This window comes from Festucalex cinctus, chromosome 15 (genome assembly GCF_051991245.1).
Source record: "Festucalex cinctus isolate MCC-2025b chromosome 15, RoL_Fcin_1.0, whole genome shotgun sequence".
In the NCBI taxonomy this organism is placed as follows: domain Eukaryota; kingdom Metazoa; phylum Chordata; class Actinopteri; order Syngnathiformes; family Syngnathidae; genus Festucalex; species Festucalex cinctus.
In genome coordinates, this window is record NC_135425.1 from 14,699,945 (window position 1) to 14,719,341 (window position 19,397).

Consider the following 19,397-nt stretch of genomic DNA (forward strand, 5'->3'; position numbering starts at 1 on the left):
TTAGGCTGCAGATTGGTGACAAGCTAGAGGCTACTCGCTTTTTGATCATCAAGGTCATTTGGATGGGAGGGGTCATGACATCATCATGTTGCACATAATGTAATAAAATTATTTGAATTTAAAAAAATGCCAGTGATAGATTATCAACACTTGCAAAACTCATCTATGCTGTAGCAGGTGAATCTTGAGTTTGACACTTGTGGTATAATAAGGAGATAAAGACAAGTTATGCCCAGAGTGTGAATTTTAACAGCTGACATGCACTGCCCACAGACATTTGAGTTGAAAGCAATTGTCGGCGGTTGCACAAATCTAATTATCTGAACGTGCATGGCTGCACCAGTGTGAACGAGAACTCATGGCAATCGAGCTGGTCTCACCTCTCCCTTCTTGACAGTCATCAGCTGGCGTCGCGGCGTGGACTCCTCGTTGATGCTGGATAGGAAATTCTGGGAGATGCGCAGGGCGTCCTGGAGGAGCGGGTGGTCTGGGTGGCTTGTGGGAGTGTGTTTGAGCAAGTCCTGAGTACAGGAAAGTTGACATTTAAAAGAATCAATGTGAAGAATAGTTTTTTTTTAAGCTATTATTTCACGGCTTTTACTTATGTTTGAGGTTTTTGCCATGGTATTGTTTCAGGACCGGTGTCATCAATCAAAGTACTTCATGGAGTTGTACTGTCTCAGTAAGTGACAACACCATTTTTCTCATAATATGAAAATAAAGCAACATTAGAAAGCAGCCAAGTGATGCACCCTGTTAAGTGATTGAAAATACTTGCTAAGAATGTAGTGAAGTAGTGGGAATGCAGTTATATTGTGGCAACACCGCAGTCACATTTACAATTAGGGATGTTCGATACTACTTTTTCAGACCAATACCAGTACCATAGTACCTATACCACTAGTACGTTTGATATATAACGTTTCGCCAAATCCAAATAAATAATGACAAACAATTGTAAAGAATTTCTCCTGAAAATTGCATGAAATTAATGCTAATATTGTATTCTTCTAATGTCTAGTTCCTGATAAAACTGCCAACAAAAAGTGTCCTGAGTACCAAAAACATTGAAATCAGGCCTAGTATTGGCCCGAGACTGACACCTGGTATCTGTACTCGCTCAGCCTTAATTTTAATTTTTACAAAGAAGTATATCACGTCCAATTTAGGCAGCAAAATAGTTGGAGTTTAAAATATTTCCTTTCTGTGATCTTTTTTTTTTTTTGCTATTCTGTTTTCATTGCCAAGGAGCATAGCAATATGCAACTTTGTTGACACGATCAGTGGCTCAACTATATAATGAGCGTTTGCCAACATTAAAACAAAAAAAAAGATCATTCCTAGAACTACTGATTCACATGGTCTTCTTTTTTTCTTTTTAAAAACACCAAGACATGAAATTGAACAATACATTCATAAGGTTTGACAGAGAGCAGTCATTACTTAATCTGACACTGGAGTAATTAACTACTATCCTCATTATTTTGTCCGAGGCTTTATAGAGATGGTGACAAGGCAAACAAACACTTATTGAAGCACCTTAATTGAATTTAATGTAATTTGATTTGCAGGCATTAATTATCCATGTGGGCGGACACTGCTTTACTCACATGAAGCACCAGCGTGCTACGTGTCACTCTGTCCACTGGTTTGTAAAGCAAAGCTGTCAAAAATACAGAGAAAAAGCCGACGTTAAAACATTTGAATCCATATTTAATTCAATAACGCAACAAATCAAGATTGCTGACCCTCAAGAGAGTTCTTTGCTGTCGGCTCCTTGCAGTCCTTAGGGCTTCTCACCTTTAAGTTCTGTTCAGAGATGAGAAACAAGTCGTTGAGCTCGTTCATTTGACATCAATGCACGGCAGGCTTGCTCAATGAAGCTGTGAGTTCATCCGCTCCCACATTAACAATCCCACCCTCAGAGCCGCCATCTTGCTCGGGTGGCTCAGAGTCATGCGTCACCACTCGGTCCATTAACAACACTGGGTGATGAATACCTCATTGTGCATGTAGACAGCGACCCCAATGCTATCTTAAAAGCCACAGAGGATGACGTATAAAACTGTCACATGTTTTGAAAAACTGAGAGCTATATTGCCTAATGAGTGAGCCATTAAGCTGGTAGGCGAGGAATTCTTTAGAAAGGTGGTCAGGGGTGCAGTCAAGGCTCATAAAAGGAGTCAAAAATTTAGAAAAATTCTTATTCAAAAACAGGAAAATATATTTTACTACTTGTACTTGTAATAATAATAATAATAATAATAATAATAATAATAATAATAGCAACTGATTAGGCCCCGATCTCTTACCTCTGAGATTTCAGAAAACTGTGTGTTGGCTTGACAGCACTTCTCGGCCGTCTCCACCGCCAGCTCGTAGTTGTCCACAAACGCCCTGTAAACTCCTAACTGGCTGGCCTGAAAAGGAGGACAGCAGATGTTAGGTACATCTTCGTTTTGACAACACTTAAATAATGTAGATCTGGAATCCAACCTTAAATAAATACAAATAACATATTATTATAATATTATTATCCTTCGTTGTTCTTCCTCTTCTGTGGGGTTTATTAGCAGTTGGCAAACCAGCTCAATGGTGTATTGATGTACATTCCGGATCGTAACGTATATACCCCAATACAAATATTATTATTATTATTATTATTATTATTATTATTATTATTATACTGTAGCCTATATATTATCTCTGCAGTGGCTGTGGGCAACTGGTAAAGAAAATATATGATTGGACATTGACAGTCATGCCTTCCTAATTGTCATTTCTTATGCAAGACAACAGCATGTAACCACGGCAACCTCACGGGGCGTCCATTGCAAAAGTGACTCACCAGCATGTGTGACTGAAGCTATAAAAGCAAATTTAGCCTGCTGAAATTCATCTCAAAAGCCAACAAAAGGACAATCAATTGTGCAGAACAAAAGGCGAAATGAGACACTAGAGCAGCGCAGACCAGCTTTGTACCAGAACCTCAATACCACAGAAACCTCCATGAGTGTATCGACCTACATAATTTAACTAATTGCCGAGTTTCTCGGGCTGGAAATGAGCCGGGATGTTTTCTGATTTATTTCGTTTGCCGGACCGCTGAGCCCGCCGGAGTATTTGCTTGCGATTAAAAACCTGACTGTGCATAAAATGGGAGTAATCAGGGAAATGGCAGGATGCAAAAGAGACTACGGTTTAGCAAAATAATCTGCAGTAAGTGCACACTCATTGACAGCTCACTCATCATTCTGGTCCTTTTTCTGGACTGTTGCAATTAGAGTTGGCCCTGTTACTATGTACTGCTAGTGATAGGAAAAATGAAGCCTCATGAAACTTCATGAAGCACTTTTTTATTTTTTTACTCCTCTAGATGGTGCTCTTGGTTTAATATAAAGGCTAGTGCAATAAACATTGATTACATTTCCACTGTGCCATCGAGAAGAGTAAAAAAAAATATCACAAGTGCTTCATGAAGCATCATTTGTCCATCACTACACCCTACATGTGATTTTCTGCTCAAAACTAAAGTTTCAAAATGCCTTTGCTCTCATTTGATTTAGGCTCGCCCCCAATCTTACCCAGCCTACGCCGTCATGGCAGTGTGTGACAATTGATTTAGGCAGGAATGTGTGGTCACAAGTTTTCTACACAATGTTTGCACTCATTTTGTTAGCGTGGGTAGATAGATCAATACATTATGTTGTAATGAAGGCCAGAAATTCTGGGATGCACGCCATGTGTCTTTTTTTGTTTGTTTATTTATTTTTTAAAAGAAACCTCTTTGAAATAGTAATAAATGGATGTTTGACATATTTTCTCTCCTTTAAAGTTTATTTTTATACCGTTAAGTAAGCTCATACAAGGTAAACTGGTTTAACTGGTGCCAATATTAGCACAATACAACTTTAGCTAGAATTTAGTATTGATCTAGACGTAAAAAGCAGTAGCAATCATAGAAATTTCAATTTTGTTTTGTCTTCCTAAAACATTGCTGAACATGAGCTTCAAGTAAAGAGACCCACGATGGCTAAAACAAAAAGGGATCAATACTGGTTTAGTGGAAAACATATTTACAACAGTTCTGTTGTATTTTTCAATATTATTGTGCCAGACACACTTTTAAAAAGAAACTACTTCAAAATATTGAAAAACAAAAGCACAAGACACACCTGAATTTGACACTGCATTTTAGATTACATAAGAAAGTCAACTGGAGTACCCTACTTCCTTTAGTTTAATGTCCATATACGAGTCTACATAAATAAAATCATACGGCAATAAACAATACCTTTAAGTGATCCCGCCGAGTGCGGCATTTTTTTTTTTTTTTGATATTTCCTGTGTTTTAGTAGAGGCTGGTAGAATTTAGCACAACACTCATACATCACTATAAAAGAAGCGAGAGGCAATTTTATGATGCTTCGTCTCAGGGGTACACTAGTGACAATTTCAGTGTGGAGAGGAGAGAGCCGGACTGTAGTCATATTTAAACACAATGTGTGGCTACAGTGTCAACATTATGGCTGCCATTTTTTGGAATAAATTCTCATAAATTTCTGGGCGGAGCCTTTAAAGGGAGTCTGCATGCCAAACAAATACAGTACATATTGTAACTTTTTTTTTTTTTTTAACACTGATATTTGACCAATAAATAACCATCAAATTAGACAATGTAGATTTCTTTATAAACAAGCCAACTTGCATAGTTTATACAAAAAGTTGCGACCAGTCAAAATGTGTTTTTAATACATTTGAATTGCAACAACAAAGTGATCCACACACAAAAAATTACACTTTAGTCGACATGCAGGTTAAAGCTGGGTAGTGTTAAAGCTTCACTTTACGGCCCTGCATGGAGCGTATCCTCGGAGGAGCAGCAGCAACGTTGTAATTGAACCCTATTTTCAGCCTTCAAACACGCGCCTTTGACACTCACGCTCATGACCTGTCACCGACGCTTTGCCTCTTCCTCCTCCTCCTGGTTCTGATGTTTCATGATTCCTAAGCCTGTCAAAGCTATGAGCCTTAAATCCACTTGCCATCCTTACTCGGCTCCAGATGACTCCGCTTAAAATCTCCGCCTACGTTCCTCGCTTCCTCAGCTCTCATCTAATCTTATCCCCTAATACAGCCACTGCCATGCTCTTATTTTTTTATGGTGAAATGAGCAAATGAGTAGTAGCTGAAGGGAGAGAAGAAAAATCAGTGTGAATAAATGCATGTCAGCAAGTACACATGGGGTAAACTAATGCGTACTACGCGCATAAACATGTTTTTGTGTGTCAAAGAGGAGTGAATGATTCTACATTGTGTAGATAGAAGCAATCTTCAGGCTTACAATAATTATCTCTTGCTTGAGTGTAAAATGGTAAAACGGTCACCTTAACCATAACCAATTGGCAAAATCAAGTAATGATTGTGCCTGTCATTGGTTCCGCAGATTATTGTAGCATTTGCAAACACATGGGTAGAAAGGTAGAGAGAATGCTAATGTTAGCTGGGCCCAAGGGTGGGCAATTAACTCCTTTGCTCCCAAAAACATATAATTTCCTATTTTAAATATTAGTGTCCCAAAGACATTATTTTAATTTATTTTTTTAAAATGCTAGAGCATACAGAAGGCTTCGGCCTCGAGGTACTTAAATCATACCCATTTACTCAAACATGCCATACATCATAACTATTTTAATGTATGCCTCTTCTGTATTGGTAGAAAATAAAACAAAAACATTACTCTCTTTTTAGAGTCTTATTTGACAAAAAATAAATAATATTAAATATTATCAAATTATATAATGTTTTAAGCCCAACCTTTTTTCCCCGTGATAGACTTTTTAAATTTTTTTTATTAATGGTGCAAGATGGATTCGATCATTTTGAACATTTTATAGTGTAACACAGTGTAGTAAATAATTACAGTAAATATTTATATGAGTAACACATCTAGAGTATTAATAAAAACAACCAATGCATGAAAATCAGTAAATAAGGCAGTAAGTGATTGTGCGTTTTTGTGCTGTGTCAATGCATTTATATTGGGAACCTCATAAACTGAGGACTCCCTGTAGAGCCAATAACCAACACGGCTTTCAGATACATTCACAGGTACGAGTAGTACTTTCTATGGGTCACGGGCCATCTGTCCGCAGATACCAGGTCGTATTTTAACCCATTACATTTTAGTACGTCTACTCCACAGAGGTCAAGGTCATTAAACCTGACCCAGCGATTTTTTTTTTTTTTTTTGCACAGTTGGCCAAAGAAGATGGGAGATGTAATTATTTTAATGCTGCGTTGTCACTTTCGGACTAAACTGCAACTTTGCCCTCATATAGTTTATTGAGATTAATTTCTGATTTCTCATTAGGAAGCAATGTCACTATTAGATGGCAGAAAACAAATATTTTGAGAGAGAGAGAGAGAGAGAGAGAGAGAGAGAGAGAGAGAGAGAGAGAGAGAGAGAGAGAGAGAGCGAGAGAGAGAGAGAGAGAGAGAGAGCGAGCGAGCTTGTATTTTGAGACACAAAGCGCACAGAGCAATGGTCTCAGCTGCATGAGGCAAAAAGGCAGCATTGTGAAACAAGCTTGTCCCTCTGTGTCTGTATGTGTGTGTTCAAATGCATGTGTGCCAGAGCATGAGAGAGTGTGAGGGTGAGAGGGCGAGACAAAAAAAGAGGGGCGAATGAGGCCAACAGCAGTGGGTGAGCAGCAGAATTTTGGAGCGAATTAACAACCAATTCATTGTGGGTTAATTGAGCCGCTGTGCAAGTGATTAAGAAGAGCAGCGTACATGTGCCTCTGACATCATTGGCAGAACTAACTTGTGGCCAGACACACTAGCATTACAGTTTGCAAAGTAAAAAGCAGTTTGTCGTGTTCCAATACGACTATGAATAACTGCAGAGTATTTTCATTTTAGTTTACAGTGTTCACAGATCAGGAAAAATTGCTGTGACGTGCTAAGTGTCTGTGTTGTCAACATTTTGGCCGATCAAACTTGTCAATTTGATTAGCAGCTGCGGAAGGCAGTTCCGCAAGCAAACCCACACGTACTTCAGTCACTCATTCATTCTGCTCAGCCTCACCAGTTTTTGGAAGAGATCCCCGACTCTCTGGTGGTGACTCCATTGCTGGACGCGGGGCAGGAGTCCGTCGTAGAACTCCTTGTGGATCTCGTAGAGCTCAGGCACTTTGAAGAATATGGTTTCGATCTGGGACACGGACAGCACGGGCTGCGACGTTGTTGCCGCCGCTTTCAAAGGCTTCATGGGCTGGAAGGGAGGGAAGCAAATAGGTGTGAACATGATTTGGGTTGATAAATATAACCAATATCTGTCAGCAAACCAAATAACTAATGACCAGCTAGTTTTGAACCCAAAACGTTAGCAAATTTAGGTAATGTTTGTTACATAGTGAGAAGCTCACATTAGGTTGTTGGATGGTGGCGGCTATGAGGTAGAGATAGACCGATATGCTTTTTTCAGGGCCGATACCGATTCCGATTATCGGTAGTCAAGGAGGCAGATAACCGATATTTGAAGCCGATATTCATTTGCAGTAAAAGTTAAAATGTTGGCACCAAATTTTTGAATAATGCAAACCCTAACCCTTCTTTACAATGGATTCTCACACTGCACTTTTCATTTTACATCCTTCTATCTGCAATAAGACGTTGGTGGCGGGGGGAGTTAAATGTGGGGGCCAATGTGACATTACCTTTTATAGCATTTGGGATACTTGTAGTTTTATTCTATAAATGTTATATTTTTATATTTTGAAGTAATAGGAGGAACCCTGTCATTCAAAATGTGCATCAGCTGTGGCATTACTTATTACTACAGCAAAAAAAAAAAAAAAAAATTCCATGAGAAAAACTATTCATCCCTGAACACCATACAGTTCTTGTAGACCTTATTATAATTATTGTTATTGTTACCATATAGACAGTTTTGATAAGCTGAGGATCTTAAATCGAGAACAGCAATATCATGCCACTCCTCTCTACAAGAGAACTGTCAAAAGACACTTCATCATGTAGTTTAGTGCCACTTAGGATGCCCCAATCAACGCAGAAAAAGGTAGAGTAAAATAACTTGGTTATAATAATAGTAAGAATAACTTGGTTAAACAGACATTGTTGCGGTGGACCGCTGCCACTTTCTGCTGTTTAATGTGTTTTACACTTATAGACACGTGTGTGTATATGGGCCCACTATTCTCTCACTACTGTACTGTACTGTATCACTTAATGGCACAGATGTACTTGTCTAAATAATAACTGGGCTGCAACATTGCTAATTCACATTAACAAGCACTGTCTTAGCTGTCCACATGAATAGTTACTAACACACGAGAAAGTTATACAACACACCAAACATGAGCTCATTATTCAAAGTATGATGCACGTAACAAAATTACATCACTGAACATTAATTGCAGCCGACTACGGCCGTAGATGTTACATATTAGTGGCATCCATTGAGAGGATAATGTCCCAAATGACGGCAGACATGACGTGAAAAGAGAGACAAAACGAGCAAATAAGCACACTATACTTTAGTGCACTTCTCTACTAATGCCAAACATACGGAAGAGAACACGTTCGTGTAGTTAAACGGTGTTTGAGACACTTAATTAGTTACGGAGCGGACTTTAACGAGGTGCACAACGAGCTGTCAATCAAATCGACGTCGAAGCTTAAGGCACACAATGGCAAACCAGTGCGACAAATAAACACAATATAAAGTAACTAAACGCTATTTAGTGTCACTGTGGCATCTCACTGCATAATAACCGCTATGCAACAAGTAGTGGACGTGACCACAGAATGCAATGTGTGCGTCACGAGAGATAAATATAATGACATTACTCTACTCTTAACATGGAACTAGACAATATAATAATGACAACTGTTAATATTTGGAACCTTTCTAACAAACATTATTTACTTAATTAAGTGAAAATGTGTGTGATTCCCTCCCCGAGTAGTTCAAGTAGCGAATTAGCTACTGGGTGTTAGCCTACATGCTAAGCTGAACACACCACTGTTAGCTAGCGGGGATTCAATGCAAGGCAATGCAGCTCCATTCATATAGTGCATTTAATACACAACATAATTCAATGTGTTTAGCTTATCATGGTGAAACGATCGGCGGAGTCTCTTCTCTTTTAACTTACCTTCGAAGCATGTGTCTGTCGCGTTGTGTCCGTGGGTGCGTGTGTGACCGGCTACTGTGATACAGGCATACACTGCTGATTGGTTCTGGCTCTTGCACGGCTAACCAATCAAATGCTGCTATGGGCGTTACATTGCTGGAGTTGGACTCCATAACAGACAGAGACGCTCTGGGCTGCATTCGAAGCGAAAAGAAGGAGTTTTAAATGGATCGCTCATATCGGCCGTCAGATTAATAAAACAGACCGATACCGATATGTACCAATATGTCAAATATCGGCCCCGATTATCGGCCCGACCGATTATCGGTCTATCTCTACTATGAGGAAACAAGAAATGGGATTTATTTAGACCAGGTGTGTTTGTTAGTGTGTACTAATGGCCCAATAACTAATTAGAGCTGCACCATAACAGAGAAATGTGCAGCATCCAATACGCGGAAATTCAATTTCTTCTACCTTATTGTCTTCCGTTTGCCTTTCTGTGTAATTTCTGACATTTTCGGCAATTTTATGGACATATGGTCATTTTGCAGAGCCAGTCTCTTATTCATTTTTTTGGACATTTTCTGGCAATTTTTTTTTTGACATTTTTCTGTCTTTTTTTTTTTTTTAAATATAATTTTCCGACATTTTTGGTAATTTTGTGGACATTCTATGGTAATTTTCAGGATTTCTACTTTTATTTTTGGACATTTTATGGTTACTTTTTGAATGTTTTCTTTTCTGCCTTTTTTAAAATAAAATTTCTAACTTTTTGGCAATTTGGTTTACCATTTATGGTAATTTGGGGGATTTCTTCTTTTGTTTTTGGACATATAATTACTTTTACGTTTTCTTTTCTACCTTGTTTAAAAAATAAAATAAATGCAAAGACATTTTACGTTAATTTTTGAATGTTTTCTTTTCTGTCTTTTTTTTTTTTATTGAATTCCCTCACATTTTTGGCAATTTCATTGACATTTTTGGTAATTTTCTGCTTTCCCTCTGCTTTTTTTTTGTTGACAGTATAGTGTCACTTTTTGTATATTTTTAGGTTATTTTTAAAATGTTTTCGTATACCTTTCATCTCTCTTACTGACGAATTACAAATTTTGACATTTTTTGAATATTTCATTATTCCTTTTTATATAAATAATTAATTCACTAAAAACATTTTATGTCTATGTAAATATATGTAAAAAACAAAAAACAAAAAAACAAAACAAAACATTAATTTCTACAATTTTTTTTGCAGGGCTCTACAGGTTGGAGAGCCCTGATTTAGACTATAGAGCCTTACTATCATTACCACCAGAGACCTCTCATACCTAAAACAGAAACTTGAGGGCAGGGAGACCTTGCTTGAAACTGCTAGCAAGTTGTCACTGGTTTGTATCATGAGCAGCACAGTGCAGGATTTGGTGAGCAAGTCTGCCTCATAGTTCAACAGTCTGGGTTCAAATTGAGTTTGAGTTTGCATGGTCTTTTCGTGATTGTGTGGGCTTCCTTACAAAAACCGCATGTCAGGTTCATTGAAGACTCTAAATTGTGTGTGAATGTGGGTGTCTAATGTCTACACAGTTATATAATACTCATGCCAAAAGTCGGCTAGTTTGGGACAAGCGGCAACCATTACGCATCTTTTACAAGGTTTTCAATTGCAACCTTTTTTCATGAAAATGGGTTAGAATTAGTTTTAAAATAACTCCAGACTACAGCAGACTAGATGAGTAACTGATCTACCAGAGATAGCTAAATAGAGGAAATGAGAAGTGCGTGTGTGTGTTTGCGCTCTTACCAGTAGCAGTGCCTCCAGGTGACTGAGGTATGTTTCTTCACTGGCCAAAATCCCAGACAGGACCCACTTCCTCATTTCCAAACCTTTCTCCAGGTCACATTCAGTCTGCAACAAACACAACACATTCAAATGCATGCCTTAGGTTTTGTTTTTTTTTCTTGACAAAACATCTGGGATTTAACACTGTTCAATAAATAGCAGCTAGACATAATCAGAAGGTCTACACGTCTTCTAGAAATCCCTCATCCTGACTCCCCCCACCGTAGGGCCAGTCAAAGCTCGCTGAGGAGAACGATCATGAAAGAAAACAGACAGACAAGATAGCGAGATTCCTCAGGCTGCCTTGCTTTGCCGTGAACTTTGAAATAAGTCAAACAGGCAGGATGTCCCTGTGGAGTAAGGTTGGTGTATAAATACCTGTGTGGGACTGAATGAGAACGAGCATAGACACACAGACAACTCAGTTTGGTGCATCCTGTCCTTTAGGCTGCGAGAAGAGGAAAGACGAAAGAGAGAGGATGAAAGAGAATGAAAGAGAGTAGCACACACGCACACGCACAAAAGAATAGTTGGGACGGAACAGACAGACGGTACACAAATGTAGAAAGAGAACTGACAACTGAACTTGTAAATCCACCTCCGGGATTTACTGTTTGCATTGTGAACAGAGGCGACAAGAGTTACAGCTCAAAATCTCTCTCCATCTATCGGGGGTGCATACATTTTGAAACACACCAGAAGTTACACAGTGACATTGCTGATATTTGCTTACATATCCATCACATAAGGTGTATGTATTCGGGGGGGAAAAAGGTCAAGATGATGTGGCTATAGCAATGTTCTGGTTTTTCTTCTCAACAATATGGGCAAAAACACAATGTTTGTAATACATAGAATGGCAACTGCTTTTTTTTTGTTTCGGAGATTAACTTCTGGAATAATTTTAATACTAGTAAAAACTTTTTTCAATTCAATCTTGAATAACTTTCTTCTTTGTGAGGAGTAAGCGGTTAAGAAAATGGATGGATGGATGCACTTTTTATTTGCTTATTTAAAAATATTTGGCTCTCCACAGTTCACACCCATGGGAAATTAAACAACTAGGTAAATCTTCTGTAGTCTATTTCTGAAAATGTTTGTTAGTGACACATTCTTCCACCTGTTGCCTGCTTGCCATCAGCATATAATTTGAATTAACCAATAGTGGTTTGGCGCATATGGAACTCAATTGTAGTTGTCTGGGTTGTGGAATGGTGAATGAACGTTGTTTAGTGTCACGGAGGGAAGTTCAGAAGTCTTCAATAATGAACATCTGGCGAACTTATTTGTAACCTTGAACGAACCCTGACAAAAAAAAAAAACAAAAAAAAAAAACAAAAAAAAAAACACTCATTACATACATACATAGCTTTCGCCGCTCAGTGAGATACGGGCTGTTTATTATAATGGTTCTTGGACACAGAAGCATTTTTTTTTTTTTTTGGGTGGTGTTCGGTACAAAAAGTTCAAGAACCGCTAATGCAGAGTATAAATTAATTGAAACATCTGCATTTTCCTCCACTCTTTCTCAGTTTACATTAGCTTTGATGGCTTCATATGGTCATTCTTGACCCCACTCTCTTTGTTATTCTTTCCTTAAGTGAAGGGTAAATATATTATGGTACTACACTATATGCAACAATCCTTCAAGAAAAGCACTAATTGGCAATAATGTATAAACACTCTGAGGCAAGTAACACGGAAAGGATGTTGAATTTGCATACATAACATAACAATAATGTGTGATTGTTTTTAAAAGTATTAAATAAAATTCTGGCAAGCACAGAACCAGCATAGGCAGCAATGGAAACCCTGTAACTCTTTGCGAAAAATGAATGTAAGTTGCTAAGCTAGTCAGCTAGAGCAATATATGAGATTACCTCAACAGAACTGCAACAGCCGGAAAAAGAACACAAGAGTCAACTGGAATCATTGAGAAGATCCGGACTAAGCGCAAGGAGGGAATATCCAACCTCAAGTAAGAGTGATAACAAAGAAGGAGGCCAGAGAGACAGACACCGACGACGATATACCCACGTTTCCAGACATATCATCTTTTATTCATTGACCTCAACGCTAATGAGTCTTATCTCTGACTTCACACTGTGTTTTCTTTATCATATTGGTATAATAGAGCACATTATTGGGCTATATTTAGGTTTGTGTGTCAATGTTTTCACACGCGAACCCATTAGGAGTGCAAGGTATATGCGGTAGATGGAATTAATTTGGCCCTACAAGACATTTTTGGACTCTACCGAACAATCGCTTTTTGGAGTCGCTGCCTGGAACTACTGGGGGGAATTCTAGGCGCTTAACCTAACTTACTCCGCACCAGCTATGAGCTGCGGCTTGCTAGCTGGCACGGCCAAACGTTATCCACTCCTCTAAGTTACTAATCCTCGCTTCTATGGTGGTGAATAAGCTCCACTCCTGACAAGTTATCTCGAGAAGGACGAGGAGTAGCTAATCATGTGACAGACCCAGTAAGAAAAGATAACAGGAGAAGATAGAAAAGCCATGCTAACCGCTAAGCTGTTGTGAAATGCAGACTAGAGAAACACTAGAAAAAAAAAAGTGCTTTAGGTGATACTTTTACAGAAGTCTGGCTGGAGCCGCGTTACAGCTGAGAGTAACTATTAAACAACAAATTGACAGGTCAATTAATAAGTCTCTACAGAGAACATGCGTAAATGAATTTGTCAACCAGAGAAACAATGCATAGTATATTAAATATCAGCAATTTTATACGTATGTTTGTTTGCACTATTTTTGCAAGTTTTCATTTTGAGCTTTGAGATCTAGACAATCTTATGGTTACATCTTGGCTAATAGCTTAGCTAAGGGACTATACAACCAAGTGAAAGTGAAAAAGAATATACCGTAATTTAGTGACATACACAGTAATAGAAAGAATACAAATACTCTCCTATCTAATTGCAAATATTAAAAAAAGAAAAAAAAGAATCAATTGGTATCTTTCACCATATATAATGTATTAAAATATGCTGTGCACAGCAGCTGCACCTCAGGAGGCGCATTTGGAAACTGACCAGCATCGATTGTAATAACATTATTCCCAACCTCTGCCTCCGTTTCCCGCAGAGTGCAGGAGAACGTCAGCTCCGATAAACACTCAAATTGCAATCCATGCCCCGTTATGCACTTTATTAACCGTTCAAAATTTCTATTTCTCGTAGTCTAAGCTGTTTAGCATCCCTCTTCTGACAACCCGTGCTTGGTGAAATCCCTAACGAGATTGCTTCCCATCTCTTGGCGTGTGTGCTCTGTAATGGAGCCGTCACAGAGCCAGCTGTTGTGGTGATATTTTCCTCAACGTGACATTACTTCTGCTTATATAATTTCATATGCACGACATATTTTACAGTGGATGTTGTTAATGCTGTTAAGGAGCTAATTAGGATGCCAACTGCAATGCAACTTGGCAGTAGGGGTTGTACTGACTAGTTGACTAGCTGACTAGCTGCTTGAATAAACAGAAGAGTGCACTGAAGGGAATTCGTCCGTCACATTAATTCATTAATTTTAAACTGGCTTCTATTTCTGAATGTCCGGCTTTCGTAAAGTAGGAATATTGCACGGTTTCAAGGTTCAAATGATACCTGGCATCATCATGATCAGGCACACTTTTTAATTCTAACTGAATAAAAACACAACCGAGAGCATATAGTCCATCTGACCATTGCCTTTCTCTCAGTCAGATTATGGCGAGAAGGGGAGCCACAGTTACAAATTACATGAGTACTATTTCAGATCAGGTGATGACTCATCACAATGACATCATAAAGTCTCAACTCAACGAGCCAATCACAGCTTGCATGCTCTGACTCAGTTGGAGAAGCATACTGGTGGAGGCGTGGGTGGCGACTGTACAAGGGCAAATCAAGGATATGCTAACTCCACTCTCATGACACCGGCTGAAAGAGTGTCAGGCTACAGTGGGGATTCCATCTGATGCATACTTGTATAACTATGTAGGTTAAATCCCCTACAAAATCTCTACTCACTGCATGTTTATACACACACACGTTAGAAAACACGACAGGTCAAAGGTGGACTGCACTGAGACTCATCATTTATTGGCAGCAGCGAGACATCAATCAAGCTTGCCGCCTCACAGCGAGCAGAAGCTGACAGTGGGGTGGCGTCACTGATATTGCTTCATGACCACTGATGCGATTACTTCTTCCAAGGGCACGCTGGAGAGATGCGCTATTAGCCTATTCCAATCTCCCATGACACCCCTCCATCTTAAAGAAAGCTGATGCTCATTTGTGAATGATTAAATCAAACTCCAAAGTCATACGAGAGACAAATAAATTTTCCTATGATAAATAGTAAGTGCTTTCATATTTTGCAATGTATACGGATCTAGCATTAAGATACATTTCCTTAGCAACCTTTTCATCAAATATTATAGATGGTTTTCTCTCTTGGATATGAAACAGAGACAGCCGTAAATTTGCTCATTGACTGAGCCCGCCTCTGAGAAGGAATGACTACCATCTGCACGTGACAGCTCCTGAGGCTCAAGTCAGACAGCAATCCTCCCAAATGGCAGATTCGATTCCTTGTCAATTTATAGCTTTTTGATGAGAATGGATTCCTGTAAAAATAGATTAGCCTACTTCCTCCATGTATTGAGGTCAAAGTGCTGACAATTATCATAATTTAAGAGGAAGCCAACATTAAACTGTACAGTTAAACGGTTGGAGGGTTTAGCTTGTTAATCTGATTATTCCAGGGCACTTTCATAACTCATTCAGTGCCATTGACGGCTATAGACGTCAAAAATCCATTTGAACTGGTCCTGATCAGTTGATGGGTTATTAAACTTGGACTTTCCCCTCTGGTATGGTAACAATTTCACATGGCAAAAAACAAAAGGTGTGACAGCAAACCGTGTAAAATGGCCCCCATACCATACATCATAATCAAAAACTGTATCAAGAACCAGGCAATTCCATAAAGGCAAACTAATAAACTAACTGAAATATTGAGGTTCGAGTCAATGAGTCTGACTTAATAAAACAGAGAAACAGGAAGTATTACACTTACCGACTTGGAGGACTCCAGCGAGCCCGAGGAGAGGGTGTCTCGACTACTTCGGCTCTTGGAGCTCAAATGAGGGGAGGAAGAAGGCGAATCGTCAATGTACGGCAGGATGTCGTGGTGCCTGCGCTGCTCTTCTGCGCGGTCCGCGTCGTAGCCGTAAGACGGCGGAGTTCCGGTGTAATGGCCATCTGTCATTGGACACAAACAACACACCTTGGTTACCATATGAAAGGTAAATGTAAATAATAAAGCTGTAAAATATGAGGCAAGAGTTCCGGTTTGTTTGTTGGTACGTTTGTAGGATTTCACAAAAACTACAATACATAATAAATACTTTTGTCAGACATTTTTTGCTCTTTTTGACAATGGCCAAAGCCTGTATTCCGCTGAAGGGTGAAAGGTAACAAATGCGCGCTCCTGTCTAGGTTCGTTTTACGTTCGCCTAGACTTTTGTTTTTTCTTGTGGCAAGGGGTTAAAAATTTCCTTGCCACAAGAAAAAAAACAAAAAAACATTACAAACAACTGTTGAGAGAACCATTAAGACTGTTTAGAGGACAATTAAGGCTGTTAAGGGAACTATTAAGACTGTTTAAAGAACGTTTAGGAAATGTTGCGACCTTGAGAGAAACCTGACAAACTGTGACGTGAAATCATCATTCAACAGCGTCGCAAACGTTCACCCTTCAGTGGGATACGGGCTTAACATATGGAAGGACAAACAGAAACAGGTCAGCCTTGGCGACAGACAGCTTCGAGTTGTTTCCATATGAACATGTAAAGCCTTGAGAGCCTTTGTGAGCAGTACTTCCCACTGCAAGGTGGGTCAAGATAGTTCAAGTTCATGTCAACCTTGAGTGAGCTCTGTTTCTTGAGGAAAGCCTGCCTCTATAAACTCCTTCGTGAGTGCCACTGTTTTTTCTGCATGAAAATAAGCATTCAGACAGTACAAAGAAAAATTGGCAAGAAAAACAAAGATAATTGAGCTGGAAGCAGAACAAACTACAACCGCTACACCCTTTACTCTGTCACAACTATCCTCGCTGGACTTAATGCTGTGGCTTGGTGTGCCTCCACGCAAATAAAAAAAAAAGAAAGGTTTTTGGCGTGTTTAAACAGTTCCAAACTCCAGGAGCCGAGAGTCAGCAGTTCTGGGAATGTGGTGTGTAACAACTGAGGGGAAGACTTCAAGCATCCTTGAGAGAGTCACCGACGATATTTTGCTCACCGCCTCCCACTACTCTACTTTCAACAAAGCATCACTTCTCACAAAAGCTGGACTGGCCGCCCATGCGCTGACTAATCACATAAACACTACGCAGATAAGAGTGAGAACTAAGTAGAGCGCAGACCTTCAACAAGCTAAGGAAATCCAAAATTGGATTGGAACCAAGGTAACTGTTAAGATTTACTCTTCACTGATAAAATCAAGGCGAACAGACAATTCCTTCTTGACAATCCTCAGTTTATTTGTACATAAGTCAGAACAAAATGTAGTCTATCATCTATGCAGAGTTGAAAACCCATACAGTAGTAGCACTGTAAGTATGAAAAACATTTCTACGTCATAATAATTAAATAAACAAAAAACACACCATTGTGCTAACTAGTTCATTGTGCACCATTTGTGGCCTCAAAAGCTCAAATGTCTGAACCTTGGTACACCAAGAAAAGAACCCAGCGTACAACTGAAAATTACTTGATCTTCAAAGATTTTAGGATTCGCCTCATTGCCACATGCCTCACACATTCTGTTTTCGCATTCATGTTTTATGAGTCTAAGTACTCTTTGCATTAATAAATAGCAGTAAAAAAAAACTTTTTGTAGTTGGAAGAAATGTTTAGCGTCTTGAACATTACAGCTCCTGGTAAAAATTCCCATGTGTTTTTGTAAGTTGTTGCAAGATTTACATACATGGGACAATGTTGTCAAAACAATACCCGTTCAAACAGTGAACCATGCATATAAGACACTGAGTGGAGGAAGCACAAAATAAAGTTCAAGTACTAGTATTTCTGTTTGACTATGAGGACTGTAATGCCCAAAGAAAACATGTAGTCTTCTGAGAACTGCTAACACAAAAGTTGAACAAAGGTCCTGTACGTTTTCAAAAGTTTACACCTAACAAACAAAGGGCCAAAACAACAGAATTTATGTCCGTTTTTACTTCAAAACATCCCCAAAGTGTATTATTTAAGAACACAGAGTCATAGGATGCAAGGATAGAGCCGCCAACACAGAGTTCGGTGAAAGAATGACTCCGCCTCCTTAATGTTGGGTACCCAAAAGAGACACAAAAACAATGCGTGTGTGTCCAGGGGACACGTGACCTTCAGCCCACCCACTGTTTGGTCCAAAACGCGACTGGCTGTGGGTGGCGGCTGCCCACTAGGTCTGCCATGCAGGACCAACATAGAGGCTGTGTGCGGTTAGCCTCTAACCGTAAAGTCAAACCGAACCAAACCAAGCAGACACTTATTAATTGCTCATTCTATTGTTGTTTAATGTTTATATAAACTATATGCACAACAGTGCTAGCAGTACTTCTCACGACTCAGAAAATAACACATTATTTAAACTGAAATTGCGGTTTTAGAACTAACTAGTGGAATTTATAAAACATGAATGTGGGTCTGGAAATATCAGCCCATTACAGTTTCTCCAAAATAGCAGTACAACTTCATATTCCATCCACCTAGCTTTGGAAAAATGTACTCACGGGACACATTGAGGTTGTGTGCGTGTTTGTGAGTGGAATGCCTTTTAGTGCCTGCAAGCCAAAAACAGAGCATCCACACAACATTTTCTTTTTTCAGCTAGTGACCACCTCTTGGTTTTAAAGCAGCACAGAATGAGAGCTTAAACCACAATAATAAAGCCCAAGTGTCAATTAAATATGGAAAGAAATAGTGACAAATGAATCATGGCGGTGTTGACTAAATAAGAGTGCAGGAATATTTACATGCCTCTCCAGGGAAACGGGAGAAAGCTAAACAACTACGGATTTTTTGTCTTTGACAAGTGACAACACCACCCATTTTCTTTATGTAAACAAATTAAGGTCAATTAATTTGCTATTGTATTGACAGATACAAAAATATGATAAAACTACTTGACAAAATACAGGTATGCACTATGAGAACACATAATTATTTTTATTTATTTATTTATTTTAGTTTTAATAACGCCACTTAGCTGTTTCCTGCTGTAGTACTAAACCCAAAGCTTAGAGGGAGTAATTTATCTTAATGTTCAGCCTTGCCAGATGACTTTGTTCTTTTGAGTACATCTGTTTTATACCTGCAATATATTACTGCGGGTGCC

At 39.0% G+C, this 19,397-nt stretch overlaps 1 protein-coding gene across 3 annotated transcripts in view; it reads right to left on the reverse strand.

The window, feature by feature from the left end:
• Nucleotides 1-19,397, reverse strand: part of bcr (BCR activator of RhoGEF and GTPase) — a 76,003-nt gene that overhangs the window by 12,609 nt on the left and 43,997 nt on the right. For 2 of the 3 annotated variants that reach the window (XM_077498253.1, XM_077498254.1), the window contains 7 exons: nt 16,078-16,262; nt 10,960-11,064; nt 7,091-7,276; nt 2,313-2,420; nt 1,749-1,809; nt 1,611-1,663; nt 381-521 (listed from right to left, as the gene is read on the reverse strand). In XM_077498253.1, the coding sequence (XP_077354379.1) occupies nt 381-521; nt 1,611-1,663; nt 1,749-1,809; nt 2,313-2,420; nt 7,091-7,276; nt 10,960-11,064; nt 16,078-16,262 (839 nt within the window). Of the gene's footprint in view, nt 1-380; nt 522-1,610; nt 1,664-1,748; nt 1,810-2,312; nt 2,421-7,090; nt 7,277-10,959; nt 11,065-11,376; nt 11,458-16,077; nt 16,263-19,397 lie in introns of those variants that run through there. The other variant, XM_077498256.1, reaches the window with a different exon arrangement.